Here is a 15,800-nt window from a genome sequence, read left to right on the forward strand (position 1 = left end):
CCAGATTCTTTGTTTTAATCTAACAATATGTGGCTGAGAGGACATGGTAGCTTGCCCAAAATGAGAGAGCTGTATAGACAAGAGCAAGCGCCTTCCTACCTTGTATTGCACTACACAGCAAGGACTGACTATATGAATGCACCGGGTAATCCACTAAGGATCAAAATTTTTCTTTTCTCAACTTCTTGCCAAAATGATCCCATCAAAAGTCAACAATCTGTCATGGGCGAAAAACAAAACCAAAATTGTTTCACTGTTTTGATACTGGCCTTTTGACTTCCCTGCCAATGGTTTTTTTTCCATGTTATTTAGTTGCTGGAGGGGGAAAAATGAAATTGTAGAGAGTCTAGACAAATGCTGCTACAAAAACTATAGATAACCAGCAGCAATCAAGTAAAACTAATTAGTGTTGAAGGCACAGTGTATGTACAGAAAGGCTCTCCTTCTAGTGTGGGGTTCTACAGCAGTGAGACTTAAGCAAGGGTAAGCTTGTTCTGCTCTGCTTCCAGGGGTAGGGCTCCAAAGTCTGAACCTAATAAGCATTCCTGAAGAAGCAATATTCCGTAGTGGCTCCTGGTTCTTTGATTGTTTTACTTTTTTGCTTTCTGAGACTAGATCTCACCATGCAGCCTTGCCTGGCCTAGAGTTTACTGTGCGGATGAGGCTGGGAGATCCTCCTGCCTCTGCCTCTGGAGTTCAGGAATTAAGGGCATGCTGTTGCCACCCTTAGCCTCTGTAGTGGTTCACAGAACACAGAACACAGCATTGTTCACAAAGGCTAACCAGAGTCAAATGCTTTGGGTTTTAGTACTAATTTTAGATTCTGGTATGCTTGGGAATAATACTCAGAAACTGCTAATTTTATGATCTCAGAAAATTTATAGTCTCACTTTCATTATGAAATGGGAATAGCATAAGTAGCTATAACTATAAAAGTTAAGCATTATCAGCAATAAGCAACAAAGCAAGTAATACTGTTTACCCTATTCAAGGTATTGCCTTTTAGCCTCCCTTGAATTTGGAATGATGCTTAGCACAGGATAAACAACATATATCAGCTACTATTACAAATCATCTCCACCATAACAACTGTGCATATAAAGCCAGCATGGTTTGTGTTAGTTACCTGAGTTATAGGAGTAAAAAGAACACTTACTAAAAGTGCTAGAAACTACCAAAGACCAGCTTTAGATTATGGTAGAGTGTGAAGGCTGAATATACAGCTTCCTGTAGAAAAAAATTTAAAAGTAAATTAACTGATTTTGCTGTGGTTAGCCAGACAATAGTAATCCAAAAAATTCCAAGCACTCATGTCATATGTTCAACGTCTTGCCTTTCTATACACTTCAGTGGTGACATATAAAAAAATGGAGGTAGTCATGTCTATCTTCTAAGCACAGGTAAAGATGGGTGAATAGTATCAAAGTATCTTCATGGTGTCTACAAAGACTCTTTGGTTGTTTCTAAAAGGAAAGAGGCCTTTAAAAATATTTTAAGAATCTAACAAATAAGGAGCATGAAATATGGGTTGAGGTGTGGCTCACTTGTCAGCACTTGCCAAACAACAACAACAAAAATGCACCCAATGATTATGACAGCTCAGTAGGGCAGTAAGTGATACAACAACAACAGTTTTGTTTTTTAAAGTCTATCACATGAAACTGAAATGCCCATCTCATCTAAATTGAAGAACTATGCAGTATTCCATCAGCTCTAGCTCAAATCTGAGAACAATATGAAAAAAGAATGCCCTGGGTACCATCAACAAAGATTGCAACAGCCTCAGAACAAAAGAGAAAGTCAAACATACCTAGCTGTCCAATGTCCAAATCCAGTAACACAGAAAAAGTCTACAAAACCCCAGTCTCAGACAGACTAACTCATCAAACCTGAGCAATCTCACACCACCTTCATAAGTATCATACAAAAGGAAGGAAACATCGAGGCATGATAGCACTTAGTTGTAATTCTAGTCTTCTAAAGAGGACTGAGGCAGAAGAATCCAGAATTGATCAGCCTGAGCTACCTAAGAAAAATGGGGGAGTGGGAATGAGAGAAGAGCACAAGTGGGTATGCAGCACTCTCAACTACTTCTGAAGAAGCACCCTTAATGAAAGCAAGGCCATCGTTCCTGATTTGTTCCTGAGAGTCTTGATATATTTATATATATTTACCATGTCCAAGGTTAGTCATACAGTAGATGTCTATTGATAATATAGAGAAATGACTAACCCTTCATAAAAAATGTTCACAAGAACTGATTACAGCAAAATCTTTTCAAATTTGTCATCTGATCTCTTAATATTTATTTTTGCTTATTAAGGTCTTAAAACTACTTCTTTTGGTTTCCTTATTCTCAAAGCTACTATCTTTCAAAGCTGAAAAGAGGGCTTGGTACGAAAGCACTCACCTAGAGTGCACAAGGTCCCGGGGTCCAGTCCTAGCATCAGGGGCAAGTGATATTATCTCGATACATCTAGTTGGAATGTCTTTCTTTGGTGCGCAGGGGTCATACTGGGATTGAACCAAAGGCCTTATATATGTTAGAGGAGGACTTTACCAAGAATTCCAGCCAGGAATTTCTTACTTTGCCAAGATTTAATATGAACTAAGAATGTTATGTACCCCACAGCTATCCATTCATCAGCCAGGACAGAAATAATATATTAATAAATCTACGATGACAGATTTATAAAACATTTTTATAAGGTTTTAAATAGGCTAATTCTAAAGCATACATTAAAATTGTGTATCTTGGGCCAGTGAGATATGGCTTTGTGGGTATAGGAGATTGTTATTAACCTGATGACTGGAGTTCAAAACATGAGGTGGAAGAATACTGATTCCCAGATTGCCCTCTGCCCTTCAAAAGCATGCTGTGGAACACATGCAATGTACCCCCCTCCCCACTACCACATACACAAAGAATTAATGAATGATTAAATCAATGAATGAGAAAAAATTGTGAATGTCTAAAAGCTTAAGATAATGTAAGTCTTATCCTACTACAAAGTCTAACTTTAAACCATGCAGAGCTGGGGCCCTAGATCAAACGTCTAGTGCTTGCCTAGCATGCTCAAGGCCCAGAGCTCTGGGTTCAAACACCAACAACTGCAAGAAAATGAAGTATTTGTAGACAGTTAATGCTAGCTTTCCAAATGATTTTTACTTACTTATAGAGTAAAATGTGTATGTTTTTAAAACTAGTCTTTTTAACTATCATTACTCAAAATTATCGGTAAAGTTTAAAATTTTGTTATTTAAAAATAATATTGTTAACTCAATACTTAAGGACTAAATTTGTACAAAGACAGCATGTAGGTTGTTTTTAGAAAGCACAAATTATAAGCCTCACCCCCTGGAATTCAAAATTATATATAGAAAACAAAGTATCAAATGGTATTTTTACAGTCAATCAAGGAAAGTGTAAAAACATATCCTAAAGTAATACATACCTAGTTAACAAATGACTTGACCAGTAGTTGCTCTCTCATGTAAACACTGTAAGAAAGCTTCATAACTTATGAGTGTTAACTAAATCAGCTAAAGGCTCACTACTTTACTCTTGTTTCAGAGAAATACAGCCTGAGATGGACAGCAGTAATTGTAAAGTTAATGCTCCTCTCCTAAGTCAAAGATACCGGAGGATGGTCACAAAAGATGGCCACAGCACACTTCAAATGGATGGTGCTCAAAGAGGTCTTGTGTATCTTCGAGATGCATGGGGAATCCTAATGGACATGCGCTGGCGCTGGATGATGCTGGTCTTCTCTGCTTCTTTTGTCGTCCATTGGCTTGTCTTTGCAGTCCTCTGGTATGCTGTAGCTGAGATGAACGGTGATCTGGAAATAGATCACGACGTCCCACCTGAAAACCACACTATCTGTGTGAAGCACATTACCAGTTTCACAGCTGCATTCTCCTTCTCTCTGGAGACACAACTTACAATTGGTTATGGCACCATGTTCCCCAGTGGTGACTGTCCAAGTGCAATCGCCTTACTTGCCATACAAATGCTCCTAGGCCTCATGCTAGAGGCTTTTATCACAGGTAATTATGTTTATTGTTTTTTTTTTGTTAAATACCACAAGCCTTTTATTAAGTATATAGTTGTTTAAGGCAAGTCTGTTATATTGTTATAAGTAATTTATTTGCATTATTATAAACAGGTGATGCCAAAGAAAGAAATGAAACAATCTAGAGACAAACAATAGAAATACATAAAGAATTTTGGAACTAAATAAGAAAAAAGAAGCTAGGCAGTGGTGGCGCATGCCTTTAATCCCAGCATTTGGGAGGCAGAGGCAGGCGGATTTCTGAGTTCAAGGCCAGCCTGGTCTATAGAGTGAGTTCCAGGACAGCCAGGGCTACAAAGAGAAACCCTGTCTCAAAAAAGAAAGAAAGAAAGAAAGAAGGAAGGAAGGAAGGAAGGAAGGAAGGAAGGAAGGAAGGAAGGAAGGAAGGAAGGAAGGAAGGAAGGAAGGAAGGAAGAAAGGAAGGAGAGAGAGAGAGAGAGAGAGAGAGAGAGAGAGAGAGAGAAAGAGAAAGAAAGAGAGAGAAAAAGAAAAAGAAAAGAAAAACCGTATGTCATTAACTTGCAGGAACATACTATGTAAAAATAATAACAAAAGGGGTAAGCATAAATTCACACAGAAGTTATTTTAAGTAAGGAAATTAAATGCAAATTTTAAGTCATATTACCTGATATATATCTAGCTTTTTTTGTTATAATTTATTTTATGTGAATTGGTGTTTTGCCTATATATATGACTACTTGAGAGTATCAGCTCTGGAATTACAGACGGTTGTGAGCTAGCATGTGGATACTGGAAATGAACTTGGGTCTTCTGGAAAAATCAGTCAGTGCTCCCAACTGCTGAGCCATTTCACTAGCCCCATAGCTCACTTTTTATCTTTCTTCTTATGATATAACCTTCTCCTCCAAGATCACCTATTCAACATGTACTCAATACAAGGAAGCCATAGCAACACAATTCAGTGCCAAATGCAATGTGAGTATGGCCATAAATGTTCACTTATAAGACTGGTAACATATATACCTTCATAGAATTGGTTCTTTGTATGCAATACACAATTAAAACAATACACACTAAGCCGGGCGGTGGTGGCTCACACCTGTAATCCCAGCACTCTGGGAGGCAGAGGCAGGCGGATCTCTGAGTTCGAGGCCAGCCTGGTCTACAGAGTGAGTTCCAGGACAGCCAGGGCTACACAGAGAAACCCTGTCTCGGGGGAAAAAAAAAAAAAAAACACCACACTAATAGACTAATAGATATGCACTGAGCATCAAAGATGGCCCAATGTGCTCTGCATCCTGTAACAAATCACTTAACTTTTATAAGAATTTCCACACTGGGTCAGCTCTTAGATAAATTTAAGATAACCTATATATTTAGATGGGAACATGTTTAAATTTTTGTGCTAACCTCTAACTAAATTTGCCATTTCCTTCAATTATAAAGTTATAAACAAAAATACATAATTATATAGATTAGGTAGACTGACTTACTGATTGACAAATGATGAATAAACTGATGGAAGGATAAATTGATATCCTCACACAACCTGTAACATAAGCACTGACAATGTAATTATGGGGTTTGTAAAAAATGATTCAGTGGATAAAAGCACTTGTTGCTCTTTTATAGAGGACCTAGGTTCAGCCCCCAAAACACATGTGGCAGCTTACAACAATGCCTTCTTCTGGCTTCCTCGGTGACTGGACATACATATGGTGAATATACATACATTCAAGCAAAACATCATACACATAAAATAATTTTTTGAAAAAAGCTACAATTGTTATAATGATTGCTATATGCCTTAACGGCCTGCCAACAGGCTCTGTGCCACAAGAATGCTTAGGATATCCTCATCTACAGCTTAGAGTGGGATATGAGTGTATACTTAAAAGATACACTGAACCACCTTATGGCCAGTTTCCCCAAAAACTAGCTTTCTGAAAGTTTCAGGGTTACAAGTTCTTTACTGCATCACTCCTTCTTGGAGCCTCTCCTCTTGAAACCTCTCTCCTCTTCATTCCAACCTAAGTTACACAGCAGGAGCCACGCTCAGTTCTTGAACTTTGTAACTTACAAGATAAAGTTCTACATTTCTTCATAACAAATCAAAAATTCTTCTTACACATTTTGAAATCATGGAGTTGTTTTTGTTGGTTCTTAATAGAATAAATACACAGAAGCACTATAATTTTTTTAATGTATGATTACCCTAAATTATAATGAGATGAATTTCTTATTCAGTGGATGTGAGAAATATGTAACTACATAACATACTCTTCTCATTCAAAAAATGTATTGAGATTTAAGTTTTCTGTTTCAAAGAAAAATAGAACAAAAACATTTCAATGGTTTTTAATTTAGGTGCCTTTGTGGCGAAGATTGCACGGCCAAAAAATAGAGCTTTCTCAATTCGATTCACTGACTTAGCAGTTGTAGCTCACAAAGATGGCAAACCTAATCTTATCTTCCAAGTGGCCAACACCCGGCCCAGCCCTCTGACCAGTGTTCGGGTCTCTGCTGTACTCTATCAGGAAAGAGAAAATGGTGAACTCTACCAGACCAGTGTGGACTTCCACCTTGATGGCATCAGTTCTGAAGAATGTCCGTTCTTCATCTTCCCACTAACCTATTACCATACTATCACACCATCAAGTCCTCTAGCTACCCTGCTCCAGCATGAGATTCCTCCACACTTTGAATTAGTTGTGTTCCTCTCAGCAATGCAAGAAGGCACTGGGGAAATCTGCCAAAGGAGGACATCCTACCTGCCCTCTGAGATCATGTTACATCACCGATTTGCAGCTCTAATGACTCGAGGTTCCAAAGGTGAGTATCAAGTCAAGATGGAGAATTTTGAGAAGACTGTTCCTGAACATACAACTCCTGTGGTCTCTAAGAGTCCACACAGGACTGACCTAGATATTCATATCAACGGACAAAGCATTGACAATTTTCAGATTGCTGAAACAGGGCTGACAGAATAAGACTCATCTACACCGTCCTACTTCTTAATGTATTAAATATATGCAGCCAGCTATGCAGCTATTCTCCTTTACTCTATCTCATGTTTCCTTGTTCTCAGTGTTGATTATATCATAGTAATCATGTCTATGCCCACAAAGAGGAAAAAAAAAAAAGGCTAAGCTAAGTATACACAACCCCAAAAAACAAAACAGTCTAGTTACCTACTTATATCAGTGGTAATCTACTCTTATCAAAGCAACTCAATATGACAGATATCCATGCTAGCAAATCTGCATGGAATCAGAAACGAAGATAAAATGGACAGTGATGGAACACACAGTTGAACTCTTAAAAAAATCACCCCTCACATTCATCTGTAACTGAAACAACAGTCTAGTTTCAAACCTAGCTCCCTGGGTGGAAAGCTGATTTCACAATATTTAGTGAACATCCTTGTACAATTTTTATTTTTTTCAAGATAGCAAACATCATTCCTTTGAGTTTTTAAACTACAAAACTAGAATAAGTACTATCTCAATTTTTTACAACTAGAAACAAAAGTACAAAAGAAAAGAAACAATATGGATTTATAGAGAAACCCAAAAGCATTTGAATACAACACCCAAACACATGTATGTATATTCATGTATTTGTGGTAGAAAATTCAGAATAAATAAGAAAAGCTCTGGCCGAGAACGAACTTGCAGGGTGGCATTTCTGACAAAGAGATGCAAAAAAGTAGTTTCTAACTACTTTGAAATCTTGCGTAACACTCAAGTAGTAATCTAAAAGCTAATCACCTCGGCGTCTGAGCTGCTTCCGCCCTGAGTAAGAGATTATCTTCATACTCATGACCCATTCAATGATATAACAGAGTCCTACAAACTTTCTAAATACAAATACGTAATTAGGTTTTATAAATCAAGGCCTTAATTAAATATGTAACTCAACTAGGAAAAAAATCTCCAATAGATAAAGCAAAAAATTAGGTAACAAAGTATTTTCAAACCCAAATTCCTGTTTCCAACATCAAATAGTTTTTTCTATAAACACAAAATGAGTGTTTATTCACCAGTAGGAGGCTGGACTAGATGATCTCTATTATTTCATTCCAAGTCTAATATTCCATGAAAATTATGCTTTCTCTGCCTGTTTTTATTTCACATATACCAAGATGATCCCCTTTTTATATCCAGCTTAAAATACTTCTTTAATAATTTTCATTTCAATTAAAAAAACTGAGCTGAGCTATCCTTTAGCAAAACAAAAACAATAACAAAGTTATACTATCAAGTTTCAAAGAGATCTGCATGGTTTCTCATCCTTCCCTTATTTGGAATTAAATGGGAAAAGTGACAGATTAACTTTCACTGCAGTGGATGAACCAAGCACGATCATCTTGGAATATATACTATGTAACAGTAAATGTTACGAACAGCAGTTGAGTCTCATTTTTCTACTCTTTGACAGAAAGATGAGAAAACAAAAACAAAAACAAAAAATGGTTGGAGCACCCTAAGAATGGTAATAGCAGAAGACTATTAAGAACACAGAACCTATTTATTATAAAGTTTGCCTGTTTGAAAAAGGAGGCATACACTTGGCAGGCAGACCAACTTAAGACTGCTGATAAAGAGCAGAAATTCCTATTAACACAATTAACCTGACCTGTGGAAATAAACTGTATGTAAGACTCCTCTGAATGCTGCTTCCTAAAGAACACTTACAAAGATTTCAAATTTATCAAGCTGTCTGAGGAGACCGTGAATACACTGAGAGACTTGAAACCGAAATTTCTATAGAGACTCATGTTTTTCAATTAAATCAGATAACTATGCTTCCATAGTTACTAGTCAGACAAAATGTGACATCTGAAAATTAAGTACAACTTCCTCGCTACACCAAAAATAACTTTTTTTGGGGGGGTTTTTTTGGATTTGGTTTTTTTCAAGAGAGGGTTTCTCTGTATAGCCCTGGCTGTCCTGGAACTCACTCTATAGACCAGGCTGGCCTCGAACTCAGAAATCCGCCTGCCTCTGCCTCTGCCTCCCAGAGTGCTGGGATTACAGGCGTGCACCACCACCACCACCGCCCAGCCTCAAAAACAACTTTTTAGTTGGTAGGGGCTGGAGAGATGGCGCTGTGTTAAGCACTGCTCTTTCAGGGGGCCCTAGTTTGATTCCCAGTATCCACATGGCAATTCACAACCGGCCGTTGAACTCCAGTTTCAGGAGATCTGATGCCTTCTCTGGCCTCCACAGGCACTAGGCACATATATAGTGCACAGAAATTCATGCAGGCAAAAATTCAAATACATGAAATAAAAATTTTTACAACAAATGTAATCCAAAATCATTATTCAAAAACCAGAAAGATTCTGGGAGTATTGTCTGTAATTCATTTATTTCAAAGAATCATAGGTCCTAGAATTAAGTTTTCTGAAGAAAGACCATTAACCCCTCAGAAATATGGAATATAAATGGAAGAAAGGAGGAAATCATTAAGAACTAATATATTCAACAATGAAGACCACTTAACAACCAAAGTTACTCTTGGAAACCATTAACAACATATGACAGTTTTAACAAACTGAAAACAAGCAGTTACCAAAAATCTTCAGCTTAGATTTATGCTTGTAAAGAATATACTACTATATGCCAGGGGAAAAAATCTGTAACAACAGCATCAATGTCTATTTCCAAGTACTTCACATCAAATGCATATTGTACCTTGCAATTCAACCTGACAGGTATCCATGTTGGTGGATTTCCAAGGAGTACTGTGCTATTTTTAGATATGTCACATAAAGATTCACAATGTAATGAATTAGTTGACTGAGCCTACTGATGACATGAGGAGTATTTGTTTTTAATGATAAATTCCATTGCACTCTCACAGAAGCATACTACAAGATGATCACAGGAACCAATCTCTCCTCTGCAGCAATCAATTCCTTTTGAATAGGACTTATAAACCTAGTGATACAGGCCCTTTTCCACCTATTTATTCTCCCACCAATGTTCTCAGGGGTAAGCCATGACTCTTACCCAGATGTTTGTAATTCTACCCATTTATCTTCACAAAGAAAGCCAGCACATGTGCTAGTCTGTAGCTCAATGCCAGAGTACTTTCCTAGTCTTCATGATATCCTAAAGTTTGATCTCACCCCACCCCCCCACCCCCCACCCAACCACCATAACAAAACAAATATATAGCATGACCTTTCTCTAATTTTAAAAGGAACAAGTTGAGGCTGAGAAGATGACTCAGTGGATAAGAGTGCCCACTATATAGCACAAGGACCTGAGTTCAAATCCTACAATCTAGGTAAAAAAGCAAGATAGATATCACCATGTACCTCTAACCCCAGAACCAGGCATGACAGGAAACAGGACAAGATAATTCCAGGAACTTGCTGGCTAACCAGCCTAACCACAACAACTGCAGGCTCAGTGACAAACTCTGTCTCAGAGCTCTTATGGATTCACCTTTTCTCTTTTGTTGTTATGTTGGAGTTATGGGGAGGGACTAGTCCAGGCTAGCGCTGGACTTAAAGGTGATCTGTCAACCTCTTTCTCCCAACTGCTATGATTAAACTCATCAACACCACACATATTTGGGACTCACCTTATCAAAGACATGCATAGGGTAATACAAAATATCTTTACTATTTAAAATAGAGGCTAGTTAGGAAAACTAATTAGATTTATATGTTAATGCCAGAGAAAACAGTGAGACTCCGCACAAACAACAAAGCTAATCTCACAAAGACAATATATTACTTCCCCAAGCCTCCCAAAAATTTCAAAAACTGTTACATCATTTTAAGAATGTGTTTAGCTAGCTGATGGTGGCGCACACCTTTCATTCCAGTGCTTGGAAGGCAGAAGCAAGCAGATCTCGCTGAGTACAAGGCCAGGCTGGTCTACAAAGTGAGTGCCTCGACAGCCAAGGTTACACAAAGAAATGTGGTCTTGAAAAATAATAACAAATTAATTAATTAATTAGTTAACTAATTAAAAAAGAATGTGTTTAATACATCCTTGAACCCATTGTTCAGACTTTGAAATTCAGGCAGGCCAAGCCTTCTTTCTTGGTCATTCCGGTAAGCCAGTATTTGTAGTGACCTCCCAAACCCCCAAGCTCTGCCCAGCCCACAGTTTAGTCTCCTATCTGAACACCCATGTCATCTTTTAATGCAATCACCACAAGAACAAAGGTTTCAAGTGCCTTGGCCTTCAATGGTAAAGCATGACCCTTTACTTTCATTCAAGATGTAACCCCAGGCTGGAAAGATAGGTCAGCAGTTAAGAGCACTGACTGTTCTTCCAAAGGTCTTGAGTTCAAATCCCAGCAACCACACGGCGGCTCACAACCATCTGTAATGGGATTTGATGCCCTCTTTTGGAGTGTCTAAAGACAGCTACAGTGTACTTATATATAATAAATAAATAAATCTTTTTAAAAAAAGAGATGTGACTGCCCAAACTTAGGCTATGTAATAGCACAAACAGTAATTGGGAATTGGGTATTCGCTGGAGAGATGACTCCCTTGTTACTCTTGCAGCAGACCAGTTTCCCAGCACCCACATCACACTGCTTAGAGGTGCCTGCAACTCAGCTCTATGGGATCTGACAACCTCTTCTGGCCTCTACAGTACACACAATCCATGCTTCACTCACACATACATAGACAAAAAATACAAAATACAAAAAAAATCTTAAACAAATAAAAGGCAATGAGCTTTCCCTCTTTTGGCTCACTGGGGTAATTTAGATCTAGTAATTCCTGCTCTGAGCTGTGAGGTAATTGCTAACTAACATGAAGCTGAGATCATCTGAAAGACGTCTGAGTCTCCCCTTCTTTCAACTCTTTAATATATTTATATAAGGCTGCATTTTCTTTTTTGTTTGTTTTTTCAAAACAGGGTTTCTCTGTATAGCCCTGGCTGTCCTAGAACTCACTCTGTAGACCAGACTGGCCTTGAACTCAGAAATCGCCTGCCTCTGCCTCCCAAGTGCTGGGATTAAAGGTGTGCACCACAACTGCCCGGCAAGACTGCATTTTCTACTGTTAAATTTTCATTTCCTTAGACTTGGCTTTTTGTTACACCTTAATTCTGATCTCAAGTTAAATTTTTCCTACTCCACAGACTCTGAGTACTGAGTGATTTAAAAAATCTGATCAGCAGCTAACAATAGCCTCCAAAGAAAACATTAGCACCTGCACAAAGCCTATGACATAATTAGGGCCTCAATATTTGTTGAATGAATCAATGAGATCAAAGACTCTTTTACGTTATTATCTTCTCATTTTATTTGGAGACTATGAAATACAAAAGATTAAACATGATTTTGAATCCTGTACTAACTACCCTTCATCACCTCTCCATAATCAAGAGCAAAAGTGCTAAATCAGGGCCTTGAGTAGAAAAGGCTCAGCAGTTAGTACTGCTTGCTGCTCTTCCAAGGGTCCTGCGTTCAGTTCCCAGCAGCCATATAGAGTGGCTCAGAGCCACCTGTAAGTCAAGGTCCGAGGGATCCAACAACCTCTTCTAGCCTCAGTAGGCACGGGCACACACAAAAGGCAGGCAGGCAGGCACGCAGGCAGGCATGTGCATGTGCTCGCGCGCGCGCGCGCGCGCACACACACACACACACACACACACACAAGTTTTTAAAAGGGGATGGACAGATGGCTCCATAGTTAAAAGCACCGACTGCTCTTTCAGAGGTCATGTGTTCAATTCCCAGCAACTACACTGTGGCTCACAACCGTCTGTAATGGGATCCGATGCCCTCTTCCGGCGTGTATGAAGACAGCAACAGTATACTCACATATATAAATAAATAAATCTTTTTAAAAAATGTTTTTAAAGTACTGAATCAGATCAGGATGGAAATAAAGGACCTAACAAATTCTTTTCATGCAGCCCTCACAAAAATGGGTAAAGTATGTTAATATATTACCTAGTCAAATTCACATTTCTTCATGCAACACTCATTTAATGTTATTTCAATAATGAGAACCAAGAATTTCCAAAGACATGTTAATGAATAAAGACTTTAAATCACAAATATGTTTCAATGAGGTTTATATGTGAAACAGTGACATCAAACTGATCGTTCTACCTTCCTTCTTTTTAAAACCATGCACATTCAATGTAGTGATCAGTGTTTGCAGAGTTACCATTTATGAGAAACATTACAATCAGATATAACCATATTCTGTAGGGCATTTTTGATATTTGAATGAATATAGAAACTGAAAGATCACAAATCAGCACCAATACTATACTGGCACTTTTTTCTCACCAAATATTAATGTAGATCATCAATTTATCAATCAGAAAGCCCACCTTAGCTTTACAAATTGACAAAATTATCTTAAGCACTCACAAGGAAAATATATATACAGAAAGAAGACAGCCAGGCTGGAGAGAGCTTGCAGGTAAAGGTGCTGCTGAGTTTGAGCCCCAGGACCCACATGAAGGTGTGACAGAACTTACTCCACGGCCTTCACAGGCATGGCGTAGTGTGTGTGTGTGTCCCACCTCCATATACATATCCTCCATACATACACAATAAAAGAAACAGTACAATCATTGATTAAAGTAAAAATATTCAATTTGCCTCCTCGAACAAAAAGCCATACCTTCCCTATTCTTACCTGAGAGATTCTCTCTGTAATAAACGAGTGATCAAATTAGTTCCTGATTTAGAATTTCAGTCCCACTAAAGAGCTTTATGGAAAAAAGACAGACATGCCTCGCAAAAACACAACCCTAAAACATTGAGTCAGGTATGTCTTAATGGTTGTATCCATCACTCCTGGTCTCACCCACAGGACTCTAAATCAGTGTTACAGCTCCATCTACTGGATCCATGTATGCTGTAACAGTTAATCTGTGCTAAGTTTATCCTTCTGAATGGGCCTTGTTAGCACTAACACCAGGAAAGTTCCGAAGGTATTTCAAAACAGTAAGATCCTTACCTACATCTTTTCTTCCTGGTTTTTCAAAGCGCCTGTCACCCCTAAAAAGACAAAATACATTTCAAAAATGCCTTAAAAGCAACATAGATTTCCTATCATGATACTCCTCTCCTGCAGTCCCTTTAGCAGCAGTTCTGCCAGTTAGTATTTAGAGCATACAGGAAAGCAATGATGAGAACAAAAATTCCACCAGGCCACACACCAAAACTTAGCTCCTAATGACTAGAATATTATTATTTTAGATGGAAACATGACATATACTACTTTGGCAATATTTTCCCACATTGTTGTTTCCCCTGTTTGTAGTCCTAAGTACTAAACCTCAGGGTGCTAAGCAAGACAGCCACCACTGTTACAACTTTAACCCTTCTACTCTTATTTTGAGATCAAGGATCATCCTTAACTGTAATAATTATATGTTAAAATTTATTGTACAGAAATTTCAGAAAAGGCAGAAAAGGGTTAAGTTCTATGTTTTCAAAATGTTCTTTCTTGGGGGAAGGTCAGGGGGAAGGTCAGGGGAGACAGTACTCCCACCCAATTTCTGTAATTCTCTAGGTCACACCATGCAGTCCATTTTTGTCTGGAACTCCTGATTCTTCTGCTTGGCCTCCCAAGTGTTAGGATCACAGGAACATGCAACCCTGTACCGCTCATGAAAGGAACGCAGTGTGCTTTGTTTTGTTTGGAGTACTGAGGGCTGAATCTCCCCAGAGAGCTACCAATGGGTTAGAATCCTAACCATTTTGTCCATTTTTATTTTGAGTTCAGGAGTTTGCTAAATTGTGCAGGATAGCCAGTACTCCAGAATCTCCTTCCTCATCCTGCCAAATAACTGGCACCGTAGGCAAGTCCTATGGAATACCACTGGGGTGAGTTTTATAGACCAGCAAATGCTTACATTATAATCTCAACACTTTAGTTACCTTTCTTCCCAGCTCTGTGATCTATGCATTTCCCTGCCACCTCCTCGCCCAAACACACCCTCTACTTCATCAAAACTTCTTTGGTAGAAACCACATTCACCTCTACCTCTGCCTGAAAATAAGAAAACAGGGGGAGGGGAAATAGTTAGAAACCAATATCCAACAAGTATGTTCAACACTGAAGGTTAATCTCTATGAAGTTCTGTCTCTGCACAGAGCAAGACAGCCACATTTGGGTATTTAGCAAGATTTACAATGGCTCTGATAGAGCTGAGCTGTGGTATGAAGAAAGTAAACCAGCCACTCCTGAAGGAACCCCGGACCTGAGCAACAAACAGCACCAGCAGGAAACTCATCAGTGACAAAGGTGACAGCAGAATTCTAAGAAGTCCAAGAAACCATTTTAAATTGAATGTTTTAATGGATTATTTTCAGTAACAATTGAGGAAAATCGTAATATGGGAAATTTCTAGAGAGAAACTATAGTAGAAAGTGTCAAGCACAATAAAATTCCTTCATCCAATTCTAGGGAAAAAAAATAGCAGAAGTGAACTGAACAATTGTAGGATTGTGAACTACATTCTTACAAGAAAAAATTTCCTTACCTTCACTGAGGTAAGGAAAATAAACCACATGAAAGTTAATCCACAGAGTGGCTGGAGTATAGGGATGTAGAGGCTTTGCAAATCAAATGTAAGCATGCTTCTAATGAAGGCCATCTGGTTAACTATCAATCTGTGACTCTGCTCATAATTTAACCCAGGAGAAATGCCTTTACAGAGTCAAGTGGGGTGGACATACCTATAATCTCAGCATTTGGGGCTGAAGCAGAGAACTGAAAGCTCAAAGCCAGCCTGTGTTACATCAAGAATA

General features: G+C 38.5%; 2 protein-coding genes across 5 annotated transcripts in view; one reads left to right on the forward strand and one right to left on the reverse strand.

The window, feature by feature from the left end:
- Gigyf2 (GRB10 interacting GYF protein 2) overlaps positions 1 to 15,800 on the reverse strand; it is a 122,592-nt gene that overhangs the window by 54,136 nt on the left and 52,656 nt on the right. For 3 of the 4 annotated variants that reach the window (XM_052192301.1, XM_052192299.1, XM_052192300.1), the window contains 2 exons: positions 14,928 to 15,039; positions 14,002 to 14,042 (listed from right to left, as the gene is read on the reverse strand). The exons of the other annotated variant lie outside the window; for it this stretch is intronic. In XM_052192301.1, the coding sequence (XP_052048261.1) occupies positions 14,002 to 14,042; positions 14,928 to 15,039 (153 nt within the window). The remainder of the gene's footprint in view (positions 1 to 14,001; positions 14,043 to 14,927; positions 15,040 to 15,800) is intronic. 4 annotated transcript variants of the gene reach the window in all.
- Positions 3,591 to 7,130, forward strand: Kcnj13 (potassium inwardly rectifying channel subfamily J member 13). Its single transcript, XM_052192314.1, has 2 exons — positions 3,591 to 4,050; positions 6,405 to 7,130. Exons 1-2 carry the CDS (start codon positions 3,591 to 3,593, stop codon positions 7,025 to 7,027), a joined length of 1,083 nt encoding a protein of 360 aa, XP_052048274.1. The 3' UTR covers positions 7,028 to 7,130.

Source organism: Apodemus sylvaticus, chromosome 9 (genome assembly GCF_947179515.1).
Source record: "Apodemus sylvaticus chromosome 9, mApoSyl1.1, whole genome shotgun sequence".
Lineage (NCBI taxonomy): Eukaryota > Metazoa > Chordata > Mammalia > Rodentia > Muridae > Apodemus > Apodemus sylvaticus.